We start from the raw sequence: 27,818 nt of genomic DNA on the forward strand, positions 1-27,818 counted from the left end.
AAGCCTGTGGCAGCTCCCTCAGTAGTGACAGCACCTCAGGAATGAAAGGGAACACTAGAGACTGTGATGCAGCCTCCGAGCCTGGGGACCCTGCCTGTTCCTGTGTGGCCTCCTGGTGGGCTATGGTCCTGAGGAACCTGCGGTGAGTGTGCCTGATTGGTCAGTCACCTTCATAGCTCCCTTGTCCTGTTCTAGGCACAGGTAAGGCAGTTGCTGGGGCCATCCTGTCCAGAACCTGACCACCGTTCTCCTAGCTCTGGTAGGCACTGAAGCTTTAGGGCTGGCTTTGGGTTAGGGGAACTTCATGGCTTCCACATTCTTACAAACTCCTGAGTTCTGGAAGCTAGCTTTATCCTTGAGTTCAAATCCTACCTAGGCCAGCGAGACAGGCAGGCTTGACTTTTCAGAAATGTAAAATTGCTTTGGAAATGAGACTCCAGAAAGATGGTTTCTTTTATCTGCTCAAATTACTACTCTGCCAGATGAATTTAAATATTACTAACACTAGAGACAGCCATAACATATGATGTGCTGTAATCAGAGGTGCAATCTTTTCAGGTCAAAGGCCTGTGTAGGTGGGGAAAGATCCTTGGCTTCTCAGGAATGGGTTCCCGGGTGTGTATTTAAATGACTGGCTGAACTTCTGGGCATATTGAAATCACTATGTATGTATGGGGTTACTTGTGTAATTTCTTAACATTCCTTATGTATGAAAATGTCTGTTTATCATGGTGTTTTGTTTGTTTTTAAACACTGTCTCTCAAGAGCCCATGGTCTAATCAGTCATCCTCAGTCTTGTTAGCATTGGAGCTAGTCCTGGGTTTGAAGCAGTGGCCACAGGAGGTATGCGTATGTGGTTTGTTTTGTGGATACTGGTAATCTTGTTACGTGTCTTGTTTCTGTTTCATTTTATTTTGTGTTAGTTACAAAGTACTCTAGGGTCACAGCCTCACACAGGAGATGTCACTGATGGCCAATGGGGATCTTTACTGTCCTATCAGCACCCCCTTTCCCAGTGCAGAGGTCGGAGAGTGGGTGGCATCACATTGCTCCAGTTACCAACTCTTTACCCTTTGATATGAGAGTCCCTCCAACCCAAGTTCTCTATAACACCAGTGGCTGACGGTTCAGCCCTCACTAAGCAGGAAAGAGCATCTTTTAGGTAGACAATTAAAGATATGGTTCACAGTTCTGGACAGTCAGCCATTTTGCTGAAAACAGAGTTGTCGGTAGGGCCCTCTGCTGCGTGGCTCACTGATTAGTAAAAAGCAAGTCTCCTGAGACTCAAGAAATGCTTTCTAAAAGAATGGCCTATGGTGCAGCTCTTCATCTGAGCAGAGGACTGTCGATCTAAAGTGAGTCCGACTGAGGCCCAGACCCAGTTCCAGCTTCCAGACTTTTGTTCCTTCTTTGAGCCAAGGGAGTTTGGATTCACCAGTTTCCCAGGGTGCTGACCATGTTCAGCCCTGTATATACCCTGCACCTTAGCTTATGTGATGAGAGGTGGAAGGAGAACACTCGATCAGCTTCTGTCCGCAGTGACAGAGTTTTAGTATTTTCCCTAGTTTGTTTTCTTTTGCTGTGATAAAACACCACGACCAACAGCAAGTCGGGAGGGTAAGGGTTTATTTCATCTTGCAGCTTATAGTGTATCATGAAGAGAAGTTAGGGCACAACCTCAAGGCAGGAACCTGGAGGCAGGAGCTGAAACAGAGGCCATGGAGGAATGCTGCTTACTGACTTGTTCATCCTGCTTTTAAAATTACATAGGCCCACTTGCCCAAGGATTGTGCACCCTTAGCGGTCTGGGCTATGCCACATCAATCGTTATTGATCAAGAAAATGCACCACATACCTGTTTATAGACAATCTAGTGGTGGTACTTTCTTAATTGAAGTTCCTCTTTCTAGATAACTCTAGCCAGTGTCAAGTTGATAAAAAAAACAAAAAACAAAAAAAAAAAACAAAACAACAACAACAAAAAAAACTAATCTAGGCATGTTCCTGGTTAGTATACTTATTTTAAAAGTTCATCCGATACTGTTACTACCTAAGGTGGATGGAACGATGAGAGTAAATCCTAAGACAGGAAAATGGAAAATATTCCCAGGAAAGAAGCCAAGAGGAGAAATGTTGCTAACCAGGCACATCAGTGGACAGCTAGAAGTGACTTCACCACAATCAGGCGTCTGTACAGCCAACTCTCGAGGGACCTAGCGATGAGACACGTCATCTCTAGCGGCCCAACAGGTGCTCCTGTGTCTGTCCCTTTGCACACGGTCCCTGTCGCATGTGCCCTTGCACATGTGCCACGGGCCCAATAAAACTTTGGTCTCCCTAGCCCCTTCTCCCTTCTCTCCTCCCTCCCCCAGAGGCTGCCTCTATTTCCCTTCCCAATAAACCCTGGACGTGAGACCTGCTACATGGTGTGATTTGTTTGGGACTCAGCGTGTAGTTCTAACAAAGCCTAAAAGATATTTTCCTCTTAGCACAGCCAGTGAATTGTCATCACATTTTTCTATCAATGGGAGTAAAGAAAATGGGCAAAAATCCTGTGCTTGCAGAACTCATGTTGATTAATTTTTAATTAGAGTTAAAAACATAAATAAGTTAAAGGGTGAAGCCGGCATGTCCCCACTGCCTCCTCCATTGCTGCTTCCTCCCTTGTAAAGAAAATGCATCTGTCAGTCTTCACCATATGGGTCAGCAGATACCGACTGGGTTTCGCCCCGTGCTAGACAGAGAGGGATATCAAAAAAGCTGTATTATGCCATGTGGTTCTCAAGACCTGGCACACAGTGGGGAAGATGGGCAACCAAGAGTCAGTGTGAGTCTCTGTTCAATAGTGGGAAGGGAAGACAGGAAAAAAGGAAGAGCCACGGAGGGAGGGTGGCTTTTCAGCAAGAAATACCTGAGTGCACGCAGGATACAAAGTGATGAATCCTGCTGGAGAGGGTATAACCTGGTACTTCTTGATCAGCGCGTGTTGGCTGTGCCAGTCGGCACATGGGACAACAAATCTTAATATTTGGGAGAGTTGTCTGGCTGGATATTGTCTGATCTGGGTCCCCGAAAGCTGGCTTATGAACTCTCAGGACAGGAATGGGTCAATCCACATAAGCTCCAGAGAGTTTTCACCAGGAAGAATCACCCAGTAAGGTCCTCTGGCCCCTGCAAGGCACCCTGTGTTTGCAGTTGTGGCTGATCAAAAGGCAGGTGAAAGAACACCCAGGTTCCAAGGTGGCTGTTTGATGTGGCCAGCCTATAGCCACAACTGGCTGGAAACTGTCTCCCCTGCTCAAATCAGGTCTGTTAGCCACTGGTGACTTTTGATCCTCTGCTGATCTATGGGAAGTCAAATTGACAACCCCCTCATTAAAAGAAGCCCCTTTGCATTATTGATATTGGGGGAACAGGTCATTCTCTTCTTTTCCTGCAGAGGCTCTCACTGAAGTGCCTTGAGCTATTTGAGAAAAAGGTCCTGTATAAATTATTCCTTTAAAAAGAAAGAGAGAAAGAGACATATTTCCTTCCAATGCCTCTGCTCCCCAAGCAGACAGACCTTCAAAAGGTAACTTAGCAGGAGACTACCCTGCCTACCTTTAAAAGATAACTTAAGGGGTGCCCGGAAGGCAAGGCAGGGATGCGGGATGCAGGGACGCTGGGATGCATAGACAGTTAGCAGGAGGCCGCCCACTAGAAGGATGCCTACCCTCATGGACTCCTGCTCCCTCTGCCCCAGTTGCCTTGATCTATGGCTCAAAGCAGAGCCTCGGGGCTGGGATTTTCATCTCTAAAAAATGCCCTGCCCTTCCTGCTGCCTTCCTGGTGGTTTCTTTAGAGTGTTACGAAACAGTCCTCTTCATGTCTTTCTTGCTGATTCTGTGGATCGGCAGTTGCCTGTGTGTGACAAATTTATTTGAAGAGGTACTGGCTCCTCGGAGCTTGCAGTTTTTCTGGTACCGGTAAATGCACCCAAAAATCCATGATTCATTATCTTTCTTGTAGCATCTTTTGGATCTAGATAAGGGCTTTGGTCTTTAATTCATCAACACTTGAGGGAGAATTGTTTAGCAGTTTGGCTATTTCCACAGCAGAAGGCTCCTGTAAATGCAGGGGCAGAAAAAGAGGGAAGAAACTAAGGAAGAAGGGACAATGAGACAGGGTGAGGGGGCAGAGGAGGAAAAGGTGTATGAATACCACTCCCTAGGAGCAGAATTGCCCACGTCATTGTTCTTGGGGTCTTCTTTGCATGCACGGGAAGCACATAGACCTAATGGATCTGTGGCATCTTGTTGGAGATCAGGGAGTCAAGCAGACTTGGGGACCATGGTTCATTGTGACTTTGGGAAGGACAGAGTCCTGACTTTTAACACTCCTCATATGCAAAGCAAGGTGATAGCAGTTACCACCTTACCCTCTGGGGTAGCAGAGGGATCTGGGCAACCAACAAACAACATTACATTAAGCAATTAGTGCCAACCAGTTACCATAGGGAAAAGGGTTTGTATAACAAGTGATGGGGATATATTTCTCAAAAATAGGACACCATCTTGCCTTCATGAAAAATGTGGCTCCAGACAGAGGTGGCCTTAGTGGACAGTCATCACTGGGCTGCCATGGCTTTTGGCTTCAGGTGTTTGTGCTGCAGAGAACAGTAGAAGAAAGGCAGAGGCCCAAGAGCACATAGTGTACATACATACATTCTGGCAACACACACACACACACAGACACACACACAGATACACAGACACACACACAGATACACACACACACAGACACACACACAGATACACACATAGACACACACAGATATACACACACAGATACACACACACAGATACACACACACAGACACACACACAGATACACAGACACACACACAGATACACAGACACAGACACACACACAGATACACACACAGACACACACAGATATACATACACAGATACACACGCACACAGATACACACACACAGACACACACACAGATACACAGACACAGACACACACACAGATACACACACAGACACACACAGATACACACACAGATACACACGCACACAGAGACACACACAGTACACACACAGATACACACACACAGACACACACACAGATACACACACAGACACACACACAGATATACACACAGATACACACACAGATATACACACATACACAGACACACACACAGATATACACACACAGATACACACACAGACACGCGCACACACACACACACACACACACACACACACACACACACACACACAGAGTAAATGCATGTGCCCCTATCTCGTCCGCTGACTCTAGCTCTGTTGAAGTCTCTGTGCCTGCTTCTCATGGGTCCTTCTTCTCTCAAAGGTGGGTTCTTCCACAGGCTGCTTTCTGAGACCCAGCCAGATTGTGATTCTAGTGGCTGCTCACTCAGAGCTAATGGGGCTACGAGCACTGACTAAGCTGCTCGACTTTGGTGTCCTATCCTGGCCTCCTATGCACTGTTCACTCAGATGCATTGGCATAGCTTCCCTCCCTGTTCCAGCCATCCTTGGCTTTTGCAGGGACCAGCAGGGGCTCTGTTTAATGGCCTTCCTTGGCTGGCTGCCCCTCAGTGCCACTTTACACAGTTACATGAGGGCAGCTGTGTGAAGGGTTTTGCTGACATGCCAGTGCTAGCCTCTGGAATTGGATTTGAATTGCTGTTGTCGTTGTTGTCGAGGTCATCGTTGTTTGGGACACGTTTCTCTGTGGAGCTCTGGCGGTCCTGGAACTTGCTCTGTACACCAAGCCTGCCTCTGCCTCCTGAGTGCTAGGACTAAAGGGAGTCACCACCACCACCAGGCTGGATTTGAATCATAAGAGAGAAACAAACCAAGACAAAACTTGAGCTGACCTTGAAAAGTTTGCTCCTCAATATTTTGCAGACTTTTTCCATGTGCCTGCTCAGCACTCGGGAGAAAAATAGCGGCGGAATACAGAAGCTTCACAAGTAAATCGCTAAAGGAGCACATTGTCCCTCCTCTGATGAATATGATGATATATCTTAATTTTTGTAAGTATGAACTGTGCATAAGTATTCCTACATAAATTCTCCCCAGGTGAGAACTCACTGCTTTTACAGTCACGGCACAAGAAAAACATTTGTTACAAAACTGGCTAGATTCACATGGTCAGAAACTGCTGTATTGTATTCACACTGCTAAAAAATATGTGTGTGTGTGTGTGTGTGTGCGTGCGTGCGTGCGCGTATGCGCGTGTGCGTGCGTGCGTATGTGTTTAATGTGGGTATGGTAGAGCCTAACTCTTGTTCTTATGCTTGTGTGACAAGCAAACATTTTATCCTCTGTATCATCACTCCAGCCCTCTGGTTGTTCTTCTTAACCTGTATCCATTATAGAAGCAAGAGAAGGGAGATACACTGTATCATCACTCCAGCCCTCTGGTTGTTCTTCTTAACCTGTATCCATTATAGAAGCAAGAGAAGGGAGATACACACACAGAAAAACAAAGACAGACAGACAGGCACACACGCGCACACACACGGGAGGGGGGTGGGAGGAGAGAGAGAGAGAGAGAGAGAGAGAGAGAGAGAGAGAGAGAGAGAGAACATAAGGAGATTGATGTGTATCCCTGTAGAGTTCTGGAGTGCTAGCTCTCAGTGTCATGCCCTTCCTTGTATATTAGTACTAGCTATATTTTGCTTTATAGCTAATGATAATGACATTTCCTGTGGGTTTATTTTTGCCCCCTTTTACTTACCTTTATGGAAAAATGATTTCTTCTGCTTTTAGCTCCAGAAAGGGTGCAGATTGCATGGACTCTACTGTTGTTTAGCCTGCAGCTTAGAACTAATTGCTTACAACAGTGGTTCTCAACTGGTGGGCAACTCCTTTAGGAATAGACCAACCCTTTCACAGAGGTCGTTTAAAACCATTGGAAAACACAAATATTTACACTATGATTCATAACTGTAGCAAATCACAGTTATGAAGTAGCAGTGAAATAGTTTTGTGGTTGGAGGTCACCACAATGTGAGGACTGAATTAGAGGCTCACCGTACTAGGAAAGTTGAGAACCACTGGCTTACAAAGGTGCAACTTTTTAACAACTGTGCTGAACCGACATGGAGCCTGATGCTGTGGTTGACTATGATTTCTGCCTTACAGTTAAATTTCCCCTTCTCGTGGATTTAAAGAGACCTGAAACAAAGATTGCTCACACTGTGAACTTCTTCCTCAGGTCTGAGCCTGGGGTGCTGCTTGGCATCTGGTGAGTGAGCTGACAGTTCCCTAACTCTTAGGCTTTCCTGACATGTGAATGCTCTGTCCACTGAAACCTCTCCCCAAGCCCGAGACCCTTCCGCTTACCTGCATTGACTGTAGAAAGAAGAGAAGAGAGAGATGCTAAAGATAGAGACAGACAGACAGACTGACAGACAGACAGACCGACAGACCGACAGAGTGTTCTGGTCTCACATGTTTATGCCTTACTCCATCCACACATGCTGTCATCCCTCTAGTCCAGACACCGACTCCCTGACAAATGCCACAGCCAGGACTTGTCTGCTCCTTCCCTTTGCCATCTACCTTACCTCAGCTTTTGTGTCTCACTTTGACTGCTAGATTCAGGAAGCCTTCCTTTCCCTTGCTCTTCATCTTCCTCTTGAGGTAAATATGCTGTGCCCACCCGTGTCCAATGACTCTTTTCCTTGTAATGGGATAAAGGTATTGTGATTTTTTTCTTTACTTTTATACACAGCAAATATCCGGTCAAGGTCAAAGGAGGTCATGGGTGCCTTCTATTTTTTATTTTTGCTGTGGTGATCTTGGGGTCTTCTCTTTGGGTCTCCTGCTAGCTATTGACTGTCATTATTAACTCTCTGTTTTATAGTTCATCAGTTAGTCTGGAGTTCCAACTGGAGAATGTTCTGGAACAATGCATATAAGTTTTTCCCTGTCCCCAGGGACAGTCTAGCTGATAGTTAGGTTGACCTCCTGGGCCTGACGAGGCAGCTATGATCGGCTCACCCAGAGGACAGTGGCACCTGGATTTCCGGAGGTCCTGGGGATTGAGAGGATTGAAGACTCATCACCCATTAGCCAGCTCTGCATGACCTATGAAATGATACAGTGCAGCACTTCATTTTCAGGGTTCTCTTGTCAGTTGAATGAGATAGAAGAACTCAAGACCGGTGTTTACAATCTCAAGGCCACATGCATTTTTTCAGTCAGACTGCATGGATTTCCTTGAGTAGTGACTTTGGAGCTGGGTAGCTTAGAAGTTAAAGTGAAGACACCTGTCTGTAGAGAAGGGTGTAATCTAGGAGGGATCTCGGGGTCTGCTACAGGCTTCTCTTCAACCACCTGACTTGTGCTCTGAAGTAACCATCACTTAGTGATGGGAGAGAGCTGTCCTGCTTTGCTTTAATGTTGTGATAAACACCACAGCCAAAGCGACTTGATGAAGAAAGGGGTTATTTCATCTTTCAAAGTGCAGTTCATGGTTGAGGGAAGAGGGCAGGAAGCTTGGAGTGGGACCTAGAGTCAGAAACTGCAGCGGAAGTAAGATGGCTGCTTACTGGCTTGCTCCTAGGATCACATTCAGCTGCCTTTCTTACTTCCTTCTGGACCTAGCTGCCTAGGGATGGCACTACCCACAGTGGGCAATTGAGAAAACACTCCATAGAAATAACCACAGGCCAGTCTGATGGAGGCTATTTCTCAGCTAAGGTTTCCTCTTCCCAGGTGTGTCAAGTTGACAACCAAGACTAGTCATCACCCCACACCGTGTTGGGCCATCTTTAATTGTATGTTTAAAGTTGTTATGTACTCATATGCTGAAACCTGAGCATCAAAGCATAAGCAGCTATTGAAGTGCATGAGTGTCTTAATAATATATTGGTTACTGAGAGGGAAAAAAAGGATTAGCTTGGATTCATGTTCAAATTCTGGATAAATAAGTATCTATTCTCGTTTACTGGTTTCAACCTTTGCTGTTGCCATTTCAGTAACTTGTGTCTAAGAACTGCCATCTTGGACACTTCTTAAAAGAGACCAAAGTTAGAACAATTAAAACATTTGTAAACAGTTAACACCCTCTGTGGGGTGGTGGGGTCACAGTAGCAATTTTCCTCAGATATTTTGTGCTCTTAGATTATATTATTAGCTTATGCATGTGCTTAGAGAAGACTTTAAAAATATCTTTAAAGCATGTATATATGCAGCTGTCGTTTCTGATACATCATCTCTCTCATAAGTACATGGGAAGAAGTCCGTTTCTGCCTCTGCAGCATGGTGAAGCCTCTCCTTGCTCTTCAGGCACACAGTCCCCAGCTGCCGGGGAGAAGAGGCCAAGGGGAAGTGTCGATGCTGGTACAAAGCCGCCCTCCGTGACGGGAACCCGATTATTGTTTATCTCCATGGCAGTGCAGAACACAGGTCGGCACGTTTGTTTGGTGTATCTGTCTGTCTGTCTATTTACCTTTGAAAGATTAAGAGTGTTTCTAAGCCATGGGATAGTGAAGGCAGTTTTCAACCTCAGACATGCCTTTGCCTAGTTCTAGTCCTTTGTTGAAATGTGAGGGTGTTCTGACAAAGACATTCTCTTTAAACAAGCAGTCTGCATGTAGAACGGCAGGGGTCTGTTTCTGAATGGGAGGAAATAACAATTCTTCTAAAACGTCCATATCAATTTCAGTGAAGTCACTGGTTTCTTTACTCATCAAAATTACTCAAGATGATGGATTGAATCAAAATGGCGTCAGTTGTTTTTAAACCAAGAAGGACTAGAGCTAGCAGGCTGGAACATGGTGGGAGGGGGGAATGTTCTTCATTGTGTCCAACAGGAAGAACTGTGTGCAGGAAACTGGCCGGAACCATGGCCTTGCACAAAGGCCACGGGGACCTCAGATCCTAATGTGTGTCAAGTGATTTGCCTGGCCACTCTCCCCTCAGCCTCAGACTGGTGCGCTGTTGGTCTTGTTGCTAGGAATAATTGTTTCTAAATGGCTCCCTGCAATCCTCCTCGAGTCTCCTGTAAAATATTCCCCTGCATTGCTGTGCATAGCTTTCTATGTGACGTGTGTTCCCGTTGTAATGCTTGCAAGTTCCAGTCTCCAAATACTCCACAAATTGACAGACCCATGGATGGCTGGAAAAGGCCTAGGCATGTGTTAAGGGCAAAGGAAGAGCAATTTCCACATCAGGAAAATGACAGTGGAGAGCCCGTTAGCGTTAATTTCATTCATCAGAAGCCTGACACCTGAGAACTCTGAGAAGTCACCTAGAACTCTGAGCACAGAAACTGGGGACTCTGATAACTTCCGCTCTAACATAAGCCTCAGTCTGTGGTTCCTGTCTGGCATTGTCACAGAGCTGGCCTCCCAGAAGCCTGTTGTCCTTTGATGTGTTGTCAAAGTCTCCCCTGGCCCAGATGATTATCTGTTGGGAGCTACAGGACAGCTAGGCCCAGAGCAGAGCTAGCACAGACCAAGGTCTGTCGCTCAAGTCTGTGGGCGTGGGGGTGGGGCGTCTCAGGGCTCAGGAACCTGCCCACTGGCTACCTCGCCTGTGCTTCTTTGTCATTTTCTGTCAGGTGATGGCTTTCTCAAGTCTTGCCCTCTCTCCAGGAGTGTGCCTACACTGTCTGTTTTAGACTCAGATTTCCTGAGATTTTTCAGTGAAACTGGACAGTGGTCTGCCTCGTTTAACGTGTTCTGATTTATGAAGTCAGACAGTGTTACAGTAGGTTTATTTAAGGATCAGTAGGCCTCACTGCCGTTGCTTTTGCCTTTGAGTGAACCTGAAATTGTACTCAGTTGATCCAGATTCATGGACCACACCATCCTCGGCCTCTGGCCTGAAGGCTCAGCTTGCAGTCAGTAGAGTACTGAGTACTGAGTACTGAGTACCATTCCTCAAACAGGAAGTCCTGGGAGATTTGTTAATGTACCCAAATCAGGGTATTTAGGCACGGGAGTATCCAGTTGTATATGAAATTTGAAGTGTGGCTCCATTTTGTTTCTAGGAAATGGGTTTATTGCTTTAACCAGATGCTCTGGGAATTCCACGCTCACTGCTCACAACTCTGGCTCTAAAGGACTTTTTTTTTTTCCTTAAAGGGATTTCCTGCCTTTTGGTTAATTCTTTGTTTTGTCAAGATGAGAGTATATGCTGTCATTTGGGGGGCATTTTGTATTCCCAAAGGCATCTTTGTCGATTTCTTCTTGTACTTTGCGGCTGAATTAGTGAGGTTCAGACAAACTGGAGCTGAGAGCAGATGACCCGATCTGACCCCCTGGTTCTGAAAATGCCCTTTCCAAACTTCCCTTTAGCTGATAGAACACCTAGGGGTTAAGTTCTGTCGCACAGAACCCAGAGGAGATGGGTTACAGCACATTATCAAAAGCCCATGTTGGGAAGCTCTGGAGAGACCAGTGCACCCAAAGAAAGGCAGGGGAAGGGGATGGGGGTATCGTTCAATCATCTGCTTTGACACAGGCGAGCTGGCCTTGCCATGAAGAAACATTTCTTTCTCCTGTTCTTTATTTCTCTTAACTACAAGAACCAAAAACAAAACAAAACAAAGCAAAAATCAAAAACAAAACCCCAAACCCGACCCAAAAAATAGACTGGAGTTGTTAGGTGTGGCCCCACACTCCTTTAATGCCAGCACTTGGGAGGTGGAGCAGATCTGTGTGAGCTCTGTGAGGCCATCCACAGAGTGAAACTCTGTCTCAAACCACAATGCAACAAAACAAAACAAACAAATCTAAAACCGAAAGGTGGAGGGGACTGAGTAGGATTGAAGCCTGAGTGACTTTTATTGAGATTGTCTTAGTAGTTCCTAATTCTTGTGGTTTTTCCCCTCTGCCTCTCTCCTCTACAGGGCAGCTCCTCCGAGAATTAAGCTGGCACAGGTATGCCTGAGAGGCCACAGGGAGCGTGTGTGTGTGTGTGTGTGTGTGTGTGTGTGTGTGTGTGTGTGTGTGCGTGTGCGTGAGTGTGTGCATGTGCGTGACCATGTGCGTGTGTGAAAACCCTTTCATGAATTTGATCTCATTTCTACAAATCTTTTGAGCCTGTCTGGACAGGTGATTAAAAAACCCCAACAACTAAGGTCTTTATTATCATATCGTTTCTTCCTTCCTTTAATCCCTCTCTCCTTCCCTCCGTTTGAGTTCATTCTCCACTGGTCTTTTCTCTCTCTCATAAAATACTTTGATACTATAGTTGTACCTATATATAATTTTATATTGCATGCTTTAATATTGTTTTATAAACATTTTCTGTTATGTAACCCTGGCTGGCCCAGAAATTATTATATAGACTAGGCTGGTCTTGGACTCACAGAGATCAGCTTGCCTCTGCCTCCCGAGTGCTGTGATTAGGTTCCTACCTCCCACTCAGCCCCACGTTCCAGTGTTTAACGTAGGGTCACAGTCACCGATTTAAAGGCCACACGAATGTACCTTTTCCTGTTCATTCATAAGTAACTGCTAACCGGCCCACTGATACTATAATAAGTCTCACTTCTCCCTCCAATTTACTTAAATACTATAGCTAAGGAACACTTAAGACATCTATTTTGTTTTGGGGCCTTGTTTATTTTCTTAGGAATAAATATTGAGGGACAGGGTAAGGGCTGTTACTGTTATTACTCAGTCTGGGGTGCCACAAGTCACACGTGGACATGCCTACTCCTCGTCCCTGGTACTTAGCTTCTATGTGTTGGCTAGCGTTTTGAAGACTACATAGCCCAGCTTAAACAGAAAGTTCCAGTTAGTTCCTTACTCACAGTTTGCTCTGAATGTTAAAGATCTCTGTGAGGCGGAGCCACACACACACATCCCCGAAGCAGGAGGCCACAGTGCATAGATGCAGACAGGCCCAGGCAGGCTTGGGCAGAATCTGTGCAACATCTAGCCAGGCTAGTGAGTAGGGATGTTCTCTTCGATCTCTTTACCTACAAAATATCTTTAAGGATATCTCATATTTGTATATTATTGCATTTCAGCTCATTTGAAATTGAGCTTTTCATATTTTTTCTTTACCTACTTGGGACTGGGAAATGAGTTCATAGAATCAAGTGGTGATCTCTTTAGTTTTTAGTTAAAAGTATATCTTTTATCTGGCCATATTCAAGACAAGTCCGTCTCCATGATGAGATTTGCTTCTCCCTACACTCTGTGTAGTGTTTTATTATCAGAGAGATTCATTCATTCGTTCATTCACTCATTCATTCATAGTGTGTGTGGTCATTCATTCATTCATTCATTCAGAATGTATGTGGTCATTCATTCATTCATTCAGAATGTATGTGGTCATTCATTCATTCATTCATTCAGAATGTGTGTGGTCTCAGGGATAGAGCCCAGGGCCTTGAGCTTGCAGGGCCTAGTGCTTCCTTCCCTGCTGAGCTACACCTCCAACTCTAGAGATTGCTCAAATGAAACTGTGACATGGAATCAAGTGCATAAGTGCAATACCCATGTAACCTCCAGCGGCCCTGAGTAGTATTTACATGTTTGAATGTTTAACACACAGGCTAAGGCTGTATAGCTGGTTAGTGGCAGAGCCCGGATGTGAGTGACCTAGGCTGCTTTCTGTCTTTTGCAGACCTTCATCTGTAAATTTAAAAAATACATTTAAAAAAGATTTAAAAAATCTTTGTGATTCTGGGGTTCAAACCAAGTAGCTTGAACATGTTAGGTATGTGCCTTACCAGGGTGCGATAGCCCTTCGTCTTTATTCCCATTACAACGAGGAATAGAGATGTGTGGAGAGGAGTCTTCTGTGTTTGTCTCTTCTCATTTGAAATGATAACAGCTCGTCTGGTACGCAGGTGCTGAGTGATGGTGGCTTTCACGTCTTGTCTGTGGACTACAGAGGTATGTGCTGAGAACAGTGTATGAAGAAGTGACAGGGGTGGGTGGGGAGAGGAGAAGGCTTTTGATGACTCCTTAGTTTGGAGTGCATGATCCTGTGTTTGTCTCTTCTTGCTGCCAGGGTTTGGGGATTCTACAGGAACACCCACGGAGGAGGGACTAACCACAGATGCTGTTTGTGTCTATGAATGGGCCAAGACAAGAAGTGGTGGGACTCCTGTGTGTCTGTGGGGCCACTCCTTGGGGACAGGGTAAGTGCGAACTGAGACCGTGTTCTGGTGGGTCCTTAGAGGGGTTTATATCTTTAAAGGCACAGCAAACAGTGGAAGGGAAGCCAAACTGGGAAACTTCGGTTCTTTGGTCTCTCTAGAAACAGCGAGAGCCTGCCCTGTCGGTATGGCTGCTTGAAAGACACTCTCCCCAATTCCTTAAAGTTCCTCTGTAATCATAACACTGTCTATTCTGGAATAATTGGTGAGAGCATTAAAGAATAAGACCCTTACATCAGGGCTAATTCTGGGCAAAATTTTGTGTCTATGTGGATTTTCTGGGCAGACAGTCCAGAGCTTTTTCATCAGTCGCTGGCTCTGGGGTGTTGAGGCCACAGTGTCAGCTTGACTGCCATGTTTCACACCCATGCTGTCATTGTTTTACAGAGTCGCAACAAATGCTGCGAGAGCATTAGAGGCAAAAGGTAATGGGAGATTCCTAAATGGAAGATTTTGGGCTTGAGGTAGAAAAATATAAAGTCAGGAGGTTCTGTGTAATTTGCGTGTATGTGTGCACACTGACCATAGACCCCAGGGTGCCCCGATTTTGGAAGATTTTTTAGCAGTGTAAGTGCAGCTATTCCAGGCTGTGAAATGGAGAACAGATACCAAGAGCTAAAGTTACCTCCCTGGGTGTAGTAGTACACACCTATGAGCCCCTGGCTCAGGAGACGGAGGCAGGGAGATCTCGAGTTTGAAGCAGCCATAGCTACATAACAAGCCTTAGTCTCCAAGAGTCCTCTTTCTAAAATGATGGGTTTTTAATGATAAGACAGGAAACTAACGTATCCTGAAACGATAGTCACAGCCACACTGCCTCTGCAGCCCATTTTCCCTGATATTCTTGTTGGTGTTTGTCAAAGAGTTCTGAGTGTATCAGGTATCAGGGTCCAAAAGTGTGGCTTACTTTCTTGCTTTCTCACTGGTTTTATGAATTTAGAATCCCCATGAATAGATGTGAGTAGAGGTAGACCATTTACTTAAAGATTAAAAAAATAAGGTTTGCTCCATGTATAGATGTGGTGGATTAAAAAGAATGTATCCCAATGCTGCTCTGAAATGTCTAAGAAGCTCATGACCAATTACACATGGTTTTGTTTTGTCTGGCAGTTGCTTACAGATCCTTACTGCTAAATATGTGTACTTTCATTGAGAGACATGTATCCTCTACCTACCTACCTACCTACCTACCTACCTACCTACCTACCTACCTACCTACCTACCTACCTACCTACCCTACCTACTTATCTATCTATCTATCTATCTATCTATCTATCTATCTATCTATCTATCTATCTATCTATCTATCTATCTACCTACCTATCTATCTACCTATCCACCTATTGTCTATCTATAAATCAATCTATATCTGTCTACCTGCCTGCCTGTCTGTCAATATCTTTTGTCTAAGAACAACAATCCTGTGTACTTACCCTGATACTCAGAGTTCTCATGCTTGCTCTAACGCTCGCTCCCCCCCCCACCTTTAGCGACCCCTGACTTCTGGCAGCTGTGCAGACTGCCTAAGCAGTTGTTTTTCTCTCAATCTCCAGAAAAAATACCCTTGGACTTCAGTTTTTTCTTTCTTTCTTTCTTTCTTTTTTTTTTTTTTCTGGAGCTGGGGACCGAACCCAGGGCCTTGCACTTGCTAGGCAAGCGCTCTACCACTGAGCTAAACCCCCTTTGTTTTGTTTTTTGAGACAGGGTTTCTCTGTGTAGCTCTGGCTATCTTTGAACTCACTCTGTAGACCAGGCTGGCCTCAAACTCACAGAAATCCACCCTGTTCTGTCTCCTGAGTACTGGAACTAAAATCATGTGCCATTAACACTTGACACCTTGTTTTGTTTATTTGAAATTGGGCATTGAACTCCTGGCCTCAGGCGTAGTAGAAAAGTGTAACACTTCTGAGATACAACCTAGGTCTTTATAGACCTAGTGATAACAGTTACTTATGGAAAGTGATGGATTGAGAACTTGGGATGATGCTCTCTTCTTTCAGGAATACTCTACATTTCCCCTTCAAGGCATTTTGGGTGGGGATAAAGTCACCACGAACCAATCAGAGATTAAGTTGATTTGAAGCAGCCCTCAGAATGCCTTCATCAGCATTGCTTTATAGCTAATGCACTGTTTTTCTTAGAATGAAGTCCTTTGAGGTCACAGCCAAAACCCCTAGAAATGCTCTGGGGGTCCCTCCACCTCCTTGTCATACCTTGAATAGTTAGTAATTGTGTGTGCATGCATGTGCATAGATGTGTCTGCATATGTATGTGTGTGTATGCACAAGTGCATGTACATAGGTGTATGGGTATGTATGCACGTGTATGTGTGTGCATGTATGTGTGTGAATGTGCCAGCACATACATGTGTCTGTGTGTGCAAGCACACCTGAGTCTGCATGTGTGTATGTGTGTTCATGTGTCTGCATGTGTGTAAATATGCATGTAGAGTTCAAATATTGATATCAGATATCCTTCTCCATTGCTTTCCACCTTATTTTTGAGCAGGGTCTCTCACTGAGCCTTCAGCTCACCTTTCACCTAGACTAACTGTCAAGTGAGCTGGACGTGCCCTCCATCTCTCTGCCTCCTCAGTGCCGGGAGTGAAATGTGTGCCACCTGCCACACACTGTTCCTTGCGTGGTTGCTGGGGATCTGACCTCAGGTCTTCATGCTTGTGTGGGAACCACTGTTCCAGCCAAGCCATCTCCACAGCTCCCTGAACAGTAGTGGTCTTTGTCCTGGGTCCGTGAGAGTACCAGTAACTCTCAGTTTAGTTTTGAATCCTGCTAATTAAGACAGAAGCAGTCAGAGCGACGGCTCTCAACGTTCCTAGTGGTGTGGTCCTTACTACAGTTCCTCATGTTGTGGTGGCCCCCAACCATGAAATTACTTTGTTGCTGTAATTTGTTTCATAACTGTAATTTTGCTAGTGTTGTGAATTGTAATGTAAATGTCTGTGTTTTCCAACGGTCTAAAGGGTCATGACCCACAGGTTGAGACCCGCTGATTTAGAGTTTCATCTGTTTGAGGGAAAGGCAGCTTAAATTCTTTGGGCTTTTCTCACTTGGTACTGGTTCTAAAAATTCTCACATAGTAGTAGGCCTCAGGTACCCTTACACACACACACACACACACACACACACACACACACACACACACACACACACACACATTCTTAATCCCTACCCCAGGTACCCCATAGGGTTCAAGAGCTTGCACATTAAAACACTTCACAAACAGTTTTGATGTAGGCAGTTAATGTACAAGACCTTGAGGACCCCTCTTACCTAGGGAAGGTGGTGTTTTGGTGTTTGAAGAAGAGAGCTAACTTGTGTTTGTTTTCTAGGATATCCAGTTGATGCCATTGTCTTAGAAGCTCCATTTACCAACATGTGGGTGGCGAGTATCAATTATCCTTTGCTAAAGGTGAGTCTCCCGTTCCCCTCACTTGCTGTCCAGGCTGTTTCCATCCCCAGGCGTTTATGAACAGGGGTCCTTTCTTTAATGAGCTTCATATGTTCCCAAGTTGTTCTAGGCTTGGTCAGTTTACTACGGAAGGCACAAGTGTTAGCCCCAACAAGTGAACCATATATTTTATTTTGTAAGTAATTATGTATATATTTTATATACATGTGTTGCTGAAGTGAACACACATTTTACAATTTTAAAACTCATTGGATATGGTGATATGGGGGTTTACCATGGTGATGACTCACTTTGAATTGAAAATGAAATTTTATACATGTTTCAGCTTTATGAAGACCAGCTCTTACATTATTTTATCATGAGGAAGATTCTAGGGAAAATGCTTTTACATAGTACTCCAGGTATAGACAACAGTCTTCTCAAGAAACTGAAACAAAGATGAGTCTGAAATATTTATTGTGCCATTCTCCTGTTCTCACTATTATTGTCATCATTTTTATTACTTTTTTTGAGATAGGTTTCCTTTCATAGCCCAGACTACGCTTGAACTCACTGTATAGCAAGCGTTGGCTTTCAACCAATGACAGTCCTCTTGTCACGAGCTCCCAGATTTCTGGGATTCCAGCATGAGCCACTCCGTCTGGCTCATGACCCTAATTTTACACTTTTACTCAAGGCCTGATTCAATTGTTTACGTCATAAACCCACGATAAATGTGAGCAAATGAAGGCTTAGCAGGAGAGTTGAGGAAAGGCAAAAGTTTAAGATGAGATACAGGCAGAAGTTTTAAATTATTTGATGAAATAAAGCATCACGGGGATACTCTGATCTGCTTATTTCTGAAATGTTTTATACCGTAAGCCATCACAGGATTTTCTAAAGTTTGCTTACGTGCTTCCATGGGAAGGTAGCCACATCTGTGTGTTTCTTTGCAAAGATGTTGCCTATGCGTGTGTCTCTAAAGAGTAATTAGTTCTACTTGAGCTTCTTCATATACAAGTATAGTTACAAAGGTTACATTCTACTTACTTTTCTCACCTAACCTACTTATGAGACTTTAGTCTGGATGTGAAAAACCATAGTTTGGTCATTTCTGTTGTTACATGGTATTCAGCTATAACGTACACACACCATCCTGTTACTCAAAGATATTCAAGTCACTCTCAGGTTGAGGCAGTTCATAGCACTGTTATTGTGTTCTCTCTCTCTCTCTCTCTCTCTCTCTCTCTCTCTCTCTCTCTCTCGTGTGTGTGTGTGTGTGTGTGTGTGTGTGTGTGTGTGTGTCTGTTTGCCTCTGTGTCTCTGTGTGTCTGTGTGTCTGTGTGTGTCTGTGTATTGGGGCTTGAACTTTCAGCCTCACACATGGTAGGTGACTGCTCGCCCAGCTTGGTGGTGTACATTCTTATGCTTGTATTCTATTTTTCCCGTGTGATTGTTTGGCTTGTATATATGTCTACATTATATGCATGCAGTGCCTCGAAGAGGTCAGAAGAAGGCATCGGATCACCTGGAATTAGGTTACAAATGGTTGTGAGAGGCCATGTGACTGCCAGGACTCAGAAACTGGAGGAGCAGTCAGTACTCTTAACGGCCGAGTCTCCTTTCCAGCGTCGTACTTATTTATGCCTTGCTAATGTGCAGACCTGCACTGAGTGAGCCTGCGGACTGAATAGCTTCCTGTGAGATTCTGCCGTAGCATGGACAGTGCTCTGTGTCTTTCACCACATGTGGGAGAATCATACTTTGTATCATAGGCATACCCTTGTGCTCGCATTTCCCTGGTGAGTGAAAAGATTAGGCTTCATTATATGTTATCGGCCATTTGGATATTGCCTGCTTATCTATCTATCATTTAGGTTTCTTTAGTCTAAGCTTTCCAACACACTCTCTGAGAAGCTAGCTCCAGGCAGGGACTTTGTGTGTGGCTGACTATGGGAGCACACCGTGGAAAGCCCCACAAGTGAATGGGATTATGGGGTAGAAAAGGGGAAAGAGCAGGCAGTGAGTCCTCAGGAGGAGTCCAGCTCCAGCGAGTCCCATGGAGGTGAGGCTTTAGGGTGTACTGTTCCTGCCATTCCCGTGGTAGAGGATGGAGGGATGGAGGGATGGACTGATGGATGGACAGATGGAAGGATGGAAGGATGGATGGAGGAAGGACAGAGACCATGCCTCCTGTCTTCCAAGATACTAGGGAGCAGCTGTGAGTCGCAGGCAGCCTGCAGGAGCAGCAGGAGACAGTTGCTGTCTAATCATCTGACTGAATGAATGCCTTCTGTTTCCTTAATTTCTGTCTTTACCTTCAGCTTCCATTGCTGGCCTCTTTCCAGCCTTTTGGGTCAGAACAAGTATATCACTATTCTCTAGGTTATTTTTCTGTTTTGTTTTTTTTTAAGATTTATTTATTGTATATAACTACACTGTTGCTCTCTTCAGACACACCAGAAGAGGGCATCAGATCCCATTACAGATGGTTGTGAGCCACCATGTGGTTGCTGGGATTTGAACTCAGGACCTCTGGAAGAGCAGCCGGTGCTCTTAACCACTGAGCCATCTCTGTCTGTTTTTTGATATTTAATTTTTTTTCCTTTTTTTTCGGAGCTGGGGACCGAACCCAGGGCCTTCTGCTTGCTAGGCAAGCGCTCTACCACTGAGCTAAATCCCCAACCCCGATATTTAATTTTTTATTTGAAAAACTTCTTGACATGGTAGTACTAATACTAATATATATTGTATTTTATACTCACGGGGCTTCTCTGTGTGGCCTTGGCTGTCCTAGAACTTGTTCTGTCAATCTGGCTGATCTTGAACTCACAGAGATCTGCCTGCCTCTTCCTCCTGAGTACTGGGGTTAAAGGTGTGCACCACTCTGCCCAGCATCATCTAAGAATTTATTCAGGGGATTTATTTTCCAATGCATGCGTTAGGATAGATTCTACCTAAGCCACACTTCTGAGTGCCACAAGTTTTAAAGTGTGTTTTGTCAGCTAGTCCAAGGGTTGGCTAGATGGCCCACTGAGTAAGGACACTGCCAAGCCTGATGCATTATTTTTTATTGCTGAGTAAAATACCAGGACAAGGCAACTTACTTTAAAAGGAGTTTACTTGGGCTTACAGCTTCAGGAAGTTAGAGTTTATGGTTTATCATGGCAGGTGGATGAGCTGTTGAGAGCTCACAGCTCCATCTCCAAGCAGGAGGCAGAGAGCATGGTGGGAATGGTATGAGTCTTCTGGAAGCTCAAAGCCTGTCCCCAATAAGACCACACCTTCTACCTAATCCTTTTCAAACAATTCCACCATGGCACGGTGTGTGTGTGTGTGTGTGTGTGTGTGTGTGTGTGTGTGTGTGTGTGTGTGTGTGTGATGACTATTTAAACATATAAGACTATGGGGACCATTATCATTCAACTCACCATATCTGATAAACTCTGTTTGATCCCTGGAACCCACAGGGCGGATGGAGAGAACCCATTTTCACAAGTCCTCTGACCTTCATTCACATTTGCACTGTGGCAGGAAAGCATATATATGCAATAAATAAGTAAATATTTTAAGTACTTACTTCTCATCTAGTTAAAGTATTTTAATATCATTGTGATTTCTTCTTGACCATATAGGAGAAGTAAAAGTATTTTTCATAACCCTATATATTTTGGGAAATTATTATTTGATGTGTTGTTGATTCCTCCCTTGACTCTACCATGATCTACACATAGACTCTTGTCTTAGCTAGGGTTTCTATTGCTGTGATAAAACACAATGACCGAAAGCATCCTGGGGAGGAGAGGGTTTACTCTATCTTATGGCTTATAGTCCCTACTGAGGGAAGTCAGGGTAGGCACTCAAGGCAAGAACCTGGATGGAGGAGCTGAAACAGGGACCATGGAGGAATACTGTATCAGAGCCCAGAACGCCTGGGCTAAAGTGATTCTCCTGCCCCAGCCTCCCAAGTAGCTAGGACTTGGGTGTGGACTACTGCACCCACCCAGGTTCTCTCGAGTTTTTAAGAGTTTAACTCAATTTTAGATGGCATAAAACTTACAGATGGCCGTTGACAGCAAGGATAAACTCACGCTTGGCTCTCACCGCCCCTGCTGGCATGGCGGCTCACCAGTCCTGTGGCGTTTGGGATGCCTGCTGTCCCGTGGCTCGCTGACTGGGTGTTGCAGCTGACTGCTGCTGTCTGGCAGCTCCATCCAGGATCGTACTTCATGTTGCTGGTCCAGGGAAACGTCACCATTTAAGGTCGTTACAGTTTCTGCTCAACAGGTTCTCCTTTTGCACCTTGGTACTGTTCTGCATTGCAAACCAGGAGCTGCTGGTATAACAGGCTCTGGCTGCTGACCGCCCAGGCTTAATTTTCTAAATTTCTAAGATCTTGGGCCTTTTCTTTTTCTAAATGCTCCAGTGACCTCATGTATAAACTGTGATAAGAAAAGTTTATACAAATTTGCTGTGACAAATTAACGGACATACTGACATATGAAGGCAGCTAAGGTTGTACCCGCGCAAAGAGCACTCCGTGGGCCAGGGCTGCCCTGTCTGCCTGTGGTGCCAGAGCCTGATCAACCCTGCTGAGGAAGATCCAATAAACGGTGTGGCACAGGGGAGGTAGAGCGCGCAGGTCTTCCACCTCGTGCTCTGGTTGGAGAGAGAGGGTGTGATGGAAGCCATGAGTGACTACAGGGATCCTCTCAGTCTTGTGGAAGGATCCAAATGGATCTGAGCTCAATCTAGTCTCTGCCACTAGTCCTGTATGGCGGCCCCCACAACCCTGCTGTTGTTTACACTGGTCTGTCCTCTGAGGTTCCCATTAAGAAAAAGTAATGTGGTTGACAATGGCAAATGCACAAGACTGTTACAAACAAAACAAAACAAAAAACCAAGTAAGATACAGCGTTGGACATACCCAGCTTCCAGTGGGACAGCAACAATACCTGTTCCTTCCCCCCTTGTTCTGTGTAAGAGTGGGCTACAAAGAGTATTACAGAAGAAAGGGGAGGCAGGAAGACCAATTAAAAGCCTGCCTCTGTAGTCTGGGCTGTGGGTAACCATATGACCTTTTAGTCTCAAAAGGCATCTCCCCTGGTAGGGACTGAGGAATGATGGGAGAAGATTGACTTGGGTCTGCTTTCTTCTTACTCCTTCAGAATTTGAGATGAATTGCTACAGGGTTTCTCTTATTGAATTTTTCTCCCATGAGTCCCGATTCCAGGAGGGGAGGGGGCTATTAGGAGACAAAGAAAAGAAAACAAACCCAGTAACCCTGCCCTTAGTATAGAAACAGCAGGGGAAGGCAGGGAGGAGAGGCAGTGTTCTATGGCCAGCCCACACCCGAATGCAGATCCCCAGAGAGCTGAAAATGTGTGGCCCAGGCAGATCCTGAGCACCTGAGGACTGTCACAGCTGTGGGCCTGTCCCTAAGTGACCAACGGAGACTACTTCCTGGTACTGGAATCACTGTCTATGCCAGTTGTCGAACTAAACTCCCAATGGAGTTGTGAATTCCTTTCTAGACGATCAGATGTAACATTTAGGAAGGAATTACTATTCTTGAGCAGCACATTGCAGGTGGCAGGCCCAATTTTCATGATTTTCTTCTTTTTAGAAATTGGGAAGCTGGACGGGAGTTCACTGGGTTAAACACCTGCTGCTAGGCTGACTGACTAGAATGTGGTCCCCGGAGCCCACGTGGTCAAAGGTCACAACTGTTCACACTCACTCCAGATAAACGTAAAATTTGGTTTTGTTAGAAGTGTGGCACTGTGTACCTGTAATATAAGCTATTCAGAAAGTTGAGGCAGGAAGATCGTGAGTTCCAAACCAGCCTGGCATCATTGTGAGATTCCATCTAAAAAATGTTGTGAAGCTTGCTGGCCTTGGCCTGCCTATTCGGTGTCTATTTCTGTCCCTTTGCCATGTCCCACTCACAGCCCTGTGTCCCTCTGCCCTCCCCTCAGAGCTAAAGTACGAGATCTGTGTGAGCCTCTGCTGGTCTTTCTTTTGTAAACGTCTATTCTAAGAATGACGCATACAAGAATATTTGCAGAAAAAGATGAATTCTAAATTTAGCAAATATGTATTGAACATCTAGTATATTCCAGGAAGTCTTCTAGATTTTGAGGGTAACTGCGGAAAAGAGAAATGTCTTTGCACCCCTACTCAACTAGTGAAGCAGTTATGTCCTTGCAGGAGAAACAGAAAGACCCATCTCAACAGAGTACTAGTCACAGGAAATGTTGAAGACAAGACTTCAACTAGGCTGCAAAACTTATAAGCCATAAGCACATCTATAAAACTACCCTGAAAACATACATACAAGTAATGTTGTACAGACTGAACAGGTTATTCTTAGGAACATATGAGTATTATATATACATTACATATATTGCACACACACATATGCTACATGCATGAAATAAGAATTAGTGAATAAAAGAGGCTGTGAATTTGAAGGAGAATGAGAGGCTTAAAGGTGGGTTTGGAGGGAGGAGAGGGAAAGAAGCAGAGTTTTAATTAAATAATTATCTCAAAAATGTTTAAAAGAAACATGGAGAAGGAAAGTGTGACCTCCGCTGAGATATGTTGATGCAAAAACAGCTATCTGTGTCTTTGAGGAGGTGCCATTTTGAGGCAGTTTGTACTAGTCTAGAAGCAGAAGGCGCAAAGTCAGACACAGCCAGCAAGGGGCTTAGTGAGGAAAGGCGGGAAGAGGCAGCTACCCAACTCTGCAGGGCCTCAAAGGTCAAAGTGCTGTGTTCAGCTCAGTCCAGACCCCTGAAGCACGTTAAGCTAACCAGTGTGGATACGGGTGCAAGCTGGGAGCTGCATCAGTCCAAAAGTGAAGTGGTGTGGGCTGGCCGCAGTGGAGACAGAGGGCAATTTTGGATTTGGGATTCAGTTTGCCAGTGTGGGAAGGTGGGAGGTGGCACTATGCTGTGCAGGACTCCTGTCCTCTACCCCATGTTCTCAGTTAAAACAGAAGGTTTTAGGGGTTCTGAGCTAAGTTACATGACGACATCATCCCTATATTGGAAGGCGGGTTCAGCTCCGACTCTACGTTCTGCAGATTGACCCTTCAGGGGAAAATCTGTGTGTGGAGACTGACAGCTGTCACCGGGTGGTGGTGACACACGCCTTTCATCCCAACACTTGGGAGGCAGGGCCAGGCAGATCTCTGAGGCCAGCTTGGTCTACAGAATGAGTTCCAGGACATCCAAGACTACCAGAGAAACTGTGTCTTGAACAACCAAACTAAACCAAACCAAACCAAATCAAACCAACCAACCGAACAAACACAATTAATTGTATTTAGTGTCCTGTGGCCATTGTCAAATCTGGAAATGCTTTTAAAGGTTTATACCATCAAACCATTTTCTACCATCTAGTGTTCAAATCTTCTAAACCCAATTATCCACCTATCAAATATCCTCATCAGAATTGGCGGATCTGAATGCTGCACCCCAAATAAACTAGTTAATTCTGCTTGCATAAGAAGCAAATTTTAGATTTCGTGTGTTACTGCTCCCTTGTGAGTGGAGGAAGAGTGTCACGTGCATCTGAAATGAAGAAATACAGGAATATACAGCTAAATGTTAACACTGGTTATCTTTGATGCTAGAACCGAAGTGTGGCCGTTTCTCTGCTCATTTTTGTTTCCCCCTCCCAAATTCTTCGTTTACAGGAACTGCTTTTGAGGATCCATAAGTGTTTTCTGAAGTCTAGTGTAGAGAGTAGCTGTTCTGTTGCTATCTAGGGCTCACGTAGTGAGAGGCTGTAGCAGATTGTATGTATGTACGCCTGCTGGGGAAAGCTGCTGAGCTCCAGGAACCATGTATTTCTAGACAGCTGTGGGGCAAGCATTAACATCTTTGGTTTTCATTTTTTTTCCTTTTCTTTAAATAGATTTACCAGAAGCTTCCAAGATGTTTAAGAACGCTTATGGATGCTTTTAAAGAAGACAAAATAGTCTTCCCTAATGATGAAAAGTAAGCTAACCAAGACGTCTGCTTTGGCTCTCAAGGAACTGCCACGGTGTACCAGATGAGAACCTAGGGCATTGGCATTGCATCTCTCTGGATTTCATGCTGGTCCTGGGAGATGACGGATAGATTTGGAATAGGGTTTTTACACATTTCAGCATCTCCTGTTTCCCTATGTCTGGGTCAATGCTTTCACCAACGTCACTACTTTCTCTGATGTCACAAATATGCATCTTTATAGACCCCGTGAAAAGCTGCTAGGGTCAAGTCTAACCATCTATGGGGGAATCTCTCACTATTAGAAATAATTTAAGAACGTGTCTAAATAAGCAGCTGTTACTATATCCTTTTTCCTGTTTCAGCACTGAAGGAGAGCCAGTGTTCTAAGCAGTGACCTCTAGTGATGAATTCAGAAGGACAGGGAAGTGTCTGAGTAGGGCCTGAGACCAGAAGTCTTTCTACATGTCAGTGACCTTTTGTATTGACAAACTGGGCTAACTAGGTGGCTAATCACACCTGGGATTCAAGTCCACAGGTGGCCAATCACACCTGGAAGGCTCATCCACAGGTGACCACTCACACCTGGGATGCACATCCACTCTCTACTTTTATGGGGAGAAGTAAATAAATTGCAATAAGAGAGGCTCAGCTTCTCCGGTAGTTTTGTACTTTTTGAGTTATTTTATTTCATAGAGTTTTAAAGATTTGTTTATTTTAATTTCATGTGTGTAGGTACTTTGTGTATGTGTGTATGTCTGATGCCCAAAGAGGTGTCATATTCCCCTGGGACTGGAGTTACAAATGATTGTGAGCTGTCACTAGGGTCAACCAGAACATCCAGTGCTTTTCCTCACTGGGCCATCTCCCTATCTTGTAGACTTTTAATTAAAATACTTCAGGCATTACACTGTAGAGTAGGAAGATGAGGCCTACTAGCAGAACACAAATCAATAATTTCAATGTTTAGGTGGTGAATTAATTCAATTGTGTGAGCAAATGAAAGAGCGGGGCATGGACGAGGATAAAACGGTTAGAAGGTGAAGTTTTACACACATAAGGCTGTGTGACTTTTTGGAAGGAAAATTTTATTTTTGTGCTTTGGGCAAGCTTCATGTGTCACAAGGACTGTGACTTAAGGGCTTAGGTTGAATTCCTAAGCTGGGTGTTTCTCTCATGTCTGCTCCTAGTGTGAAGTTTCTGTCCTCCCCGCTTCTCATCTTGCATGGAGAAGACGACAGGACGGTGCCTCTGGAGTATGGAAAGCAGGTAACCCGAGAACTCTACCATTTCTTCATCTAGTTGACCTTTGGTTGGAGCCTAGAGGTCTCTGACATTACAGGGGATTCTCTACATCCCTAAAGGACCATGTTCCCTGATGTAAACAATGATGTAAATCAGTGTTCTTAGCTGCTTAGTGTAAAGGAGTTTGGGGTAAGGGGTAGACCTTGGTCCCTCACCTGGGGTCTGTGGCTAAGTGAGACCCCCATGTCACTTTTAACAATGTTTTCTCTTAAACATGCCTGTGCTGGAGCTGGGCCATAGCAATTCTTTGAGCCTGTGCAGTGAAGTTCGCTCAGAGGGGTGTGAGCATTCATTAGTGGTCTCTATTAGTCATAGGCCTTCTGGTCCGTAGCTATAGAAACAGGCACCCGAGGATCTGGAGGGTCCCTCAGTCTCTGACCTGATGAGAAGCTCCCTAAGTCCCTTTCCTTTTAGGAAAACCAGACTAGGGGTCTATGGCTGTTTACCACCACCTTTGACTCTTGTCTTTGCTACTCCCGCAGCTCTATGAAATCGCACGCAGTGCCTACAGGAACAAAGACCGGGTCAAAATGGTCGTCTTTCCTCCTGGCTACCATCACAACCTTCTCTGTGAAAGTCCCATGCTGATAAGAAGTGTGAGGTGAGAACCCTTGCTAACTGTGACCCCTGAGCTGTATCGGTGACCAGGCATTAGTCAGCCCAAGTGTGAGCTGACCTAAGTCCTTTTTCTGCAGAGACTTTCTGAGCCAGCAGTGGGCATGAAGGAACGGACCAGCAGAAATCTCCAGTGAGAATGTGGCACAAACCTCACCTGAGCCAGGTGGTTTCTTTATGCAGAACTGCACCGGGCTGCTTGGATGACCTGAAGCCACTGAGACTTTCACAGGTCACAGGCCATTTGAATAAACAAAGCCCTGTGAGATGTTCTATAGTTCATCATCATGTGCTCTGAGAATCGTGCCAAATCTTCAACATGCAGAGTCAGAATTTAATG

At 44.9% G+C, this 27,818-nt stretch overlaps 1 protein-coding gene across 1 annotated transcript; it reads left to right on the forward strand.

The window, feature by feature from the left end:
• On the forward strand, nucleotides 1-27,737 carry Abhd12b (abhydrolase domain containing 12B). The gene is given in 14 exon segments (NM_001395730.1): nucleotides 1-40; nucleotides 42-142; nucleotides 5,924-6,051; nucleotides 7,166-7,268; nucleotides 9,317-9,436; nucleotides 11,886-11,916; nucleotides 13,842-13,887; nucleotides 14,006-14,135; nucleotides 14,541-14,578; nucleotides 17,503-17,582; nucleotides 25,485-25,567; nucleotides 26,749-26,827; nucleotides 27,346-27,464; nucleotides 27,559-27,737. Coding segments are annotated over 13 exon segments (1,086 nt in total). The 5' UTR covers nucleotides 1-40; the 3' UTR covers nucleotides 27,587-27,737.
• Nucleotides 27,738-27,818: the final 81 nt, after the last annotated feature.

This window comes from Rattus norvegicus, chromosome 6, assembly GCF_021556685.1.
Source record: "Rattus norvegicus strain SHRSP/BbbUtx chromosome 6, alternate assembly SHRSP_T2T, whole genome shotgun sequence".
NCBI classification, from domain to species: Eukaryota; Metazoa; Chordata; class Mammalia; order Rodentia; family Muridae; genus Rattus; species Rattus norvegicus.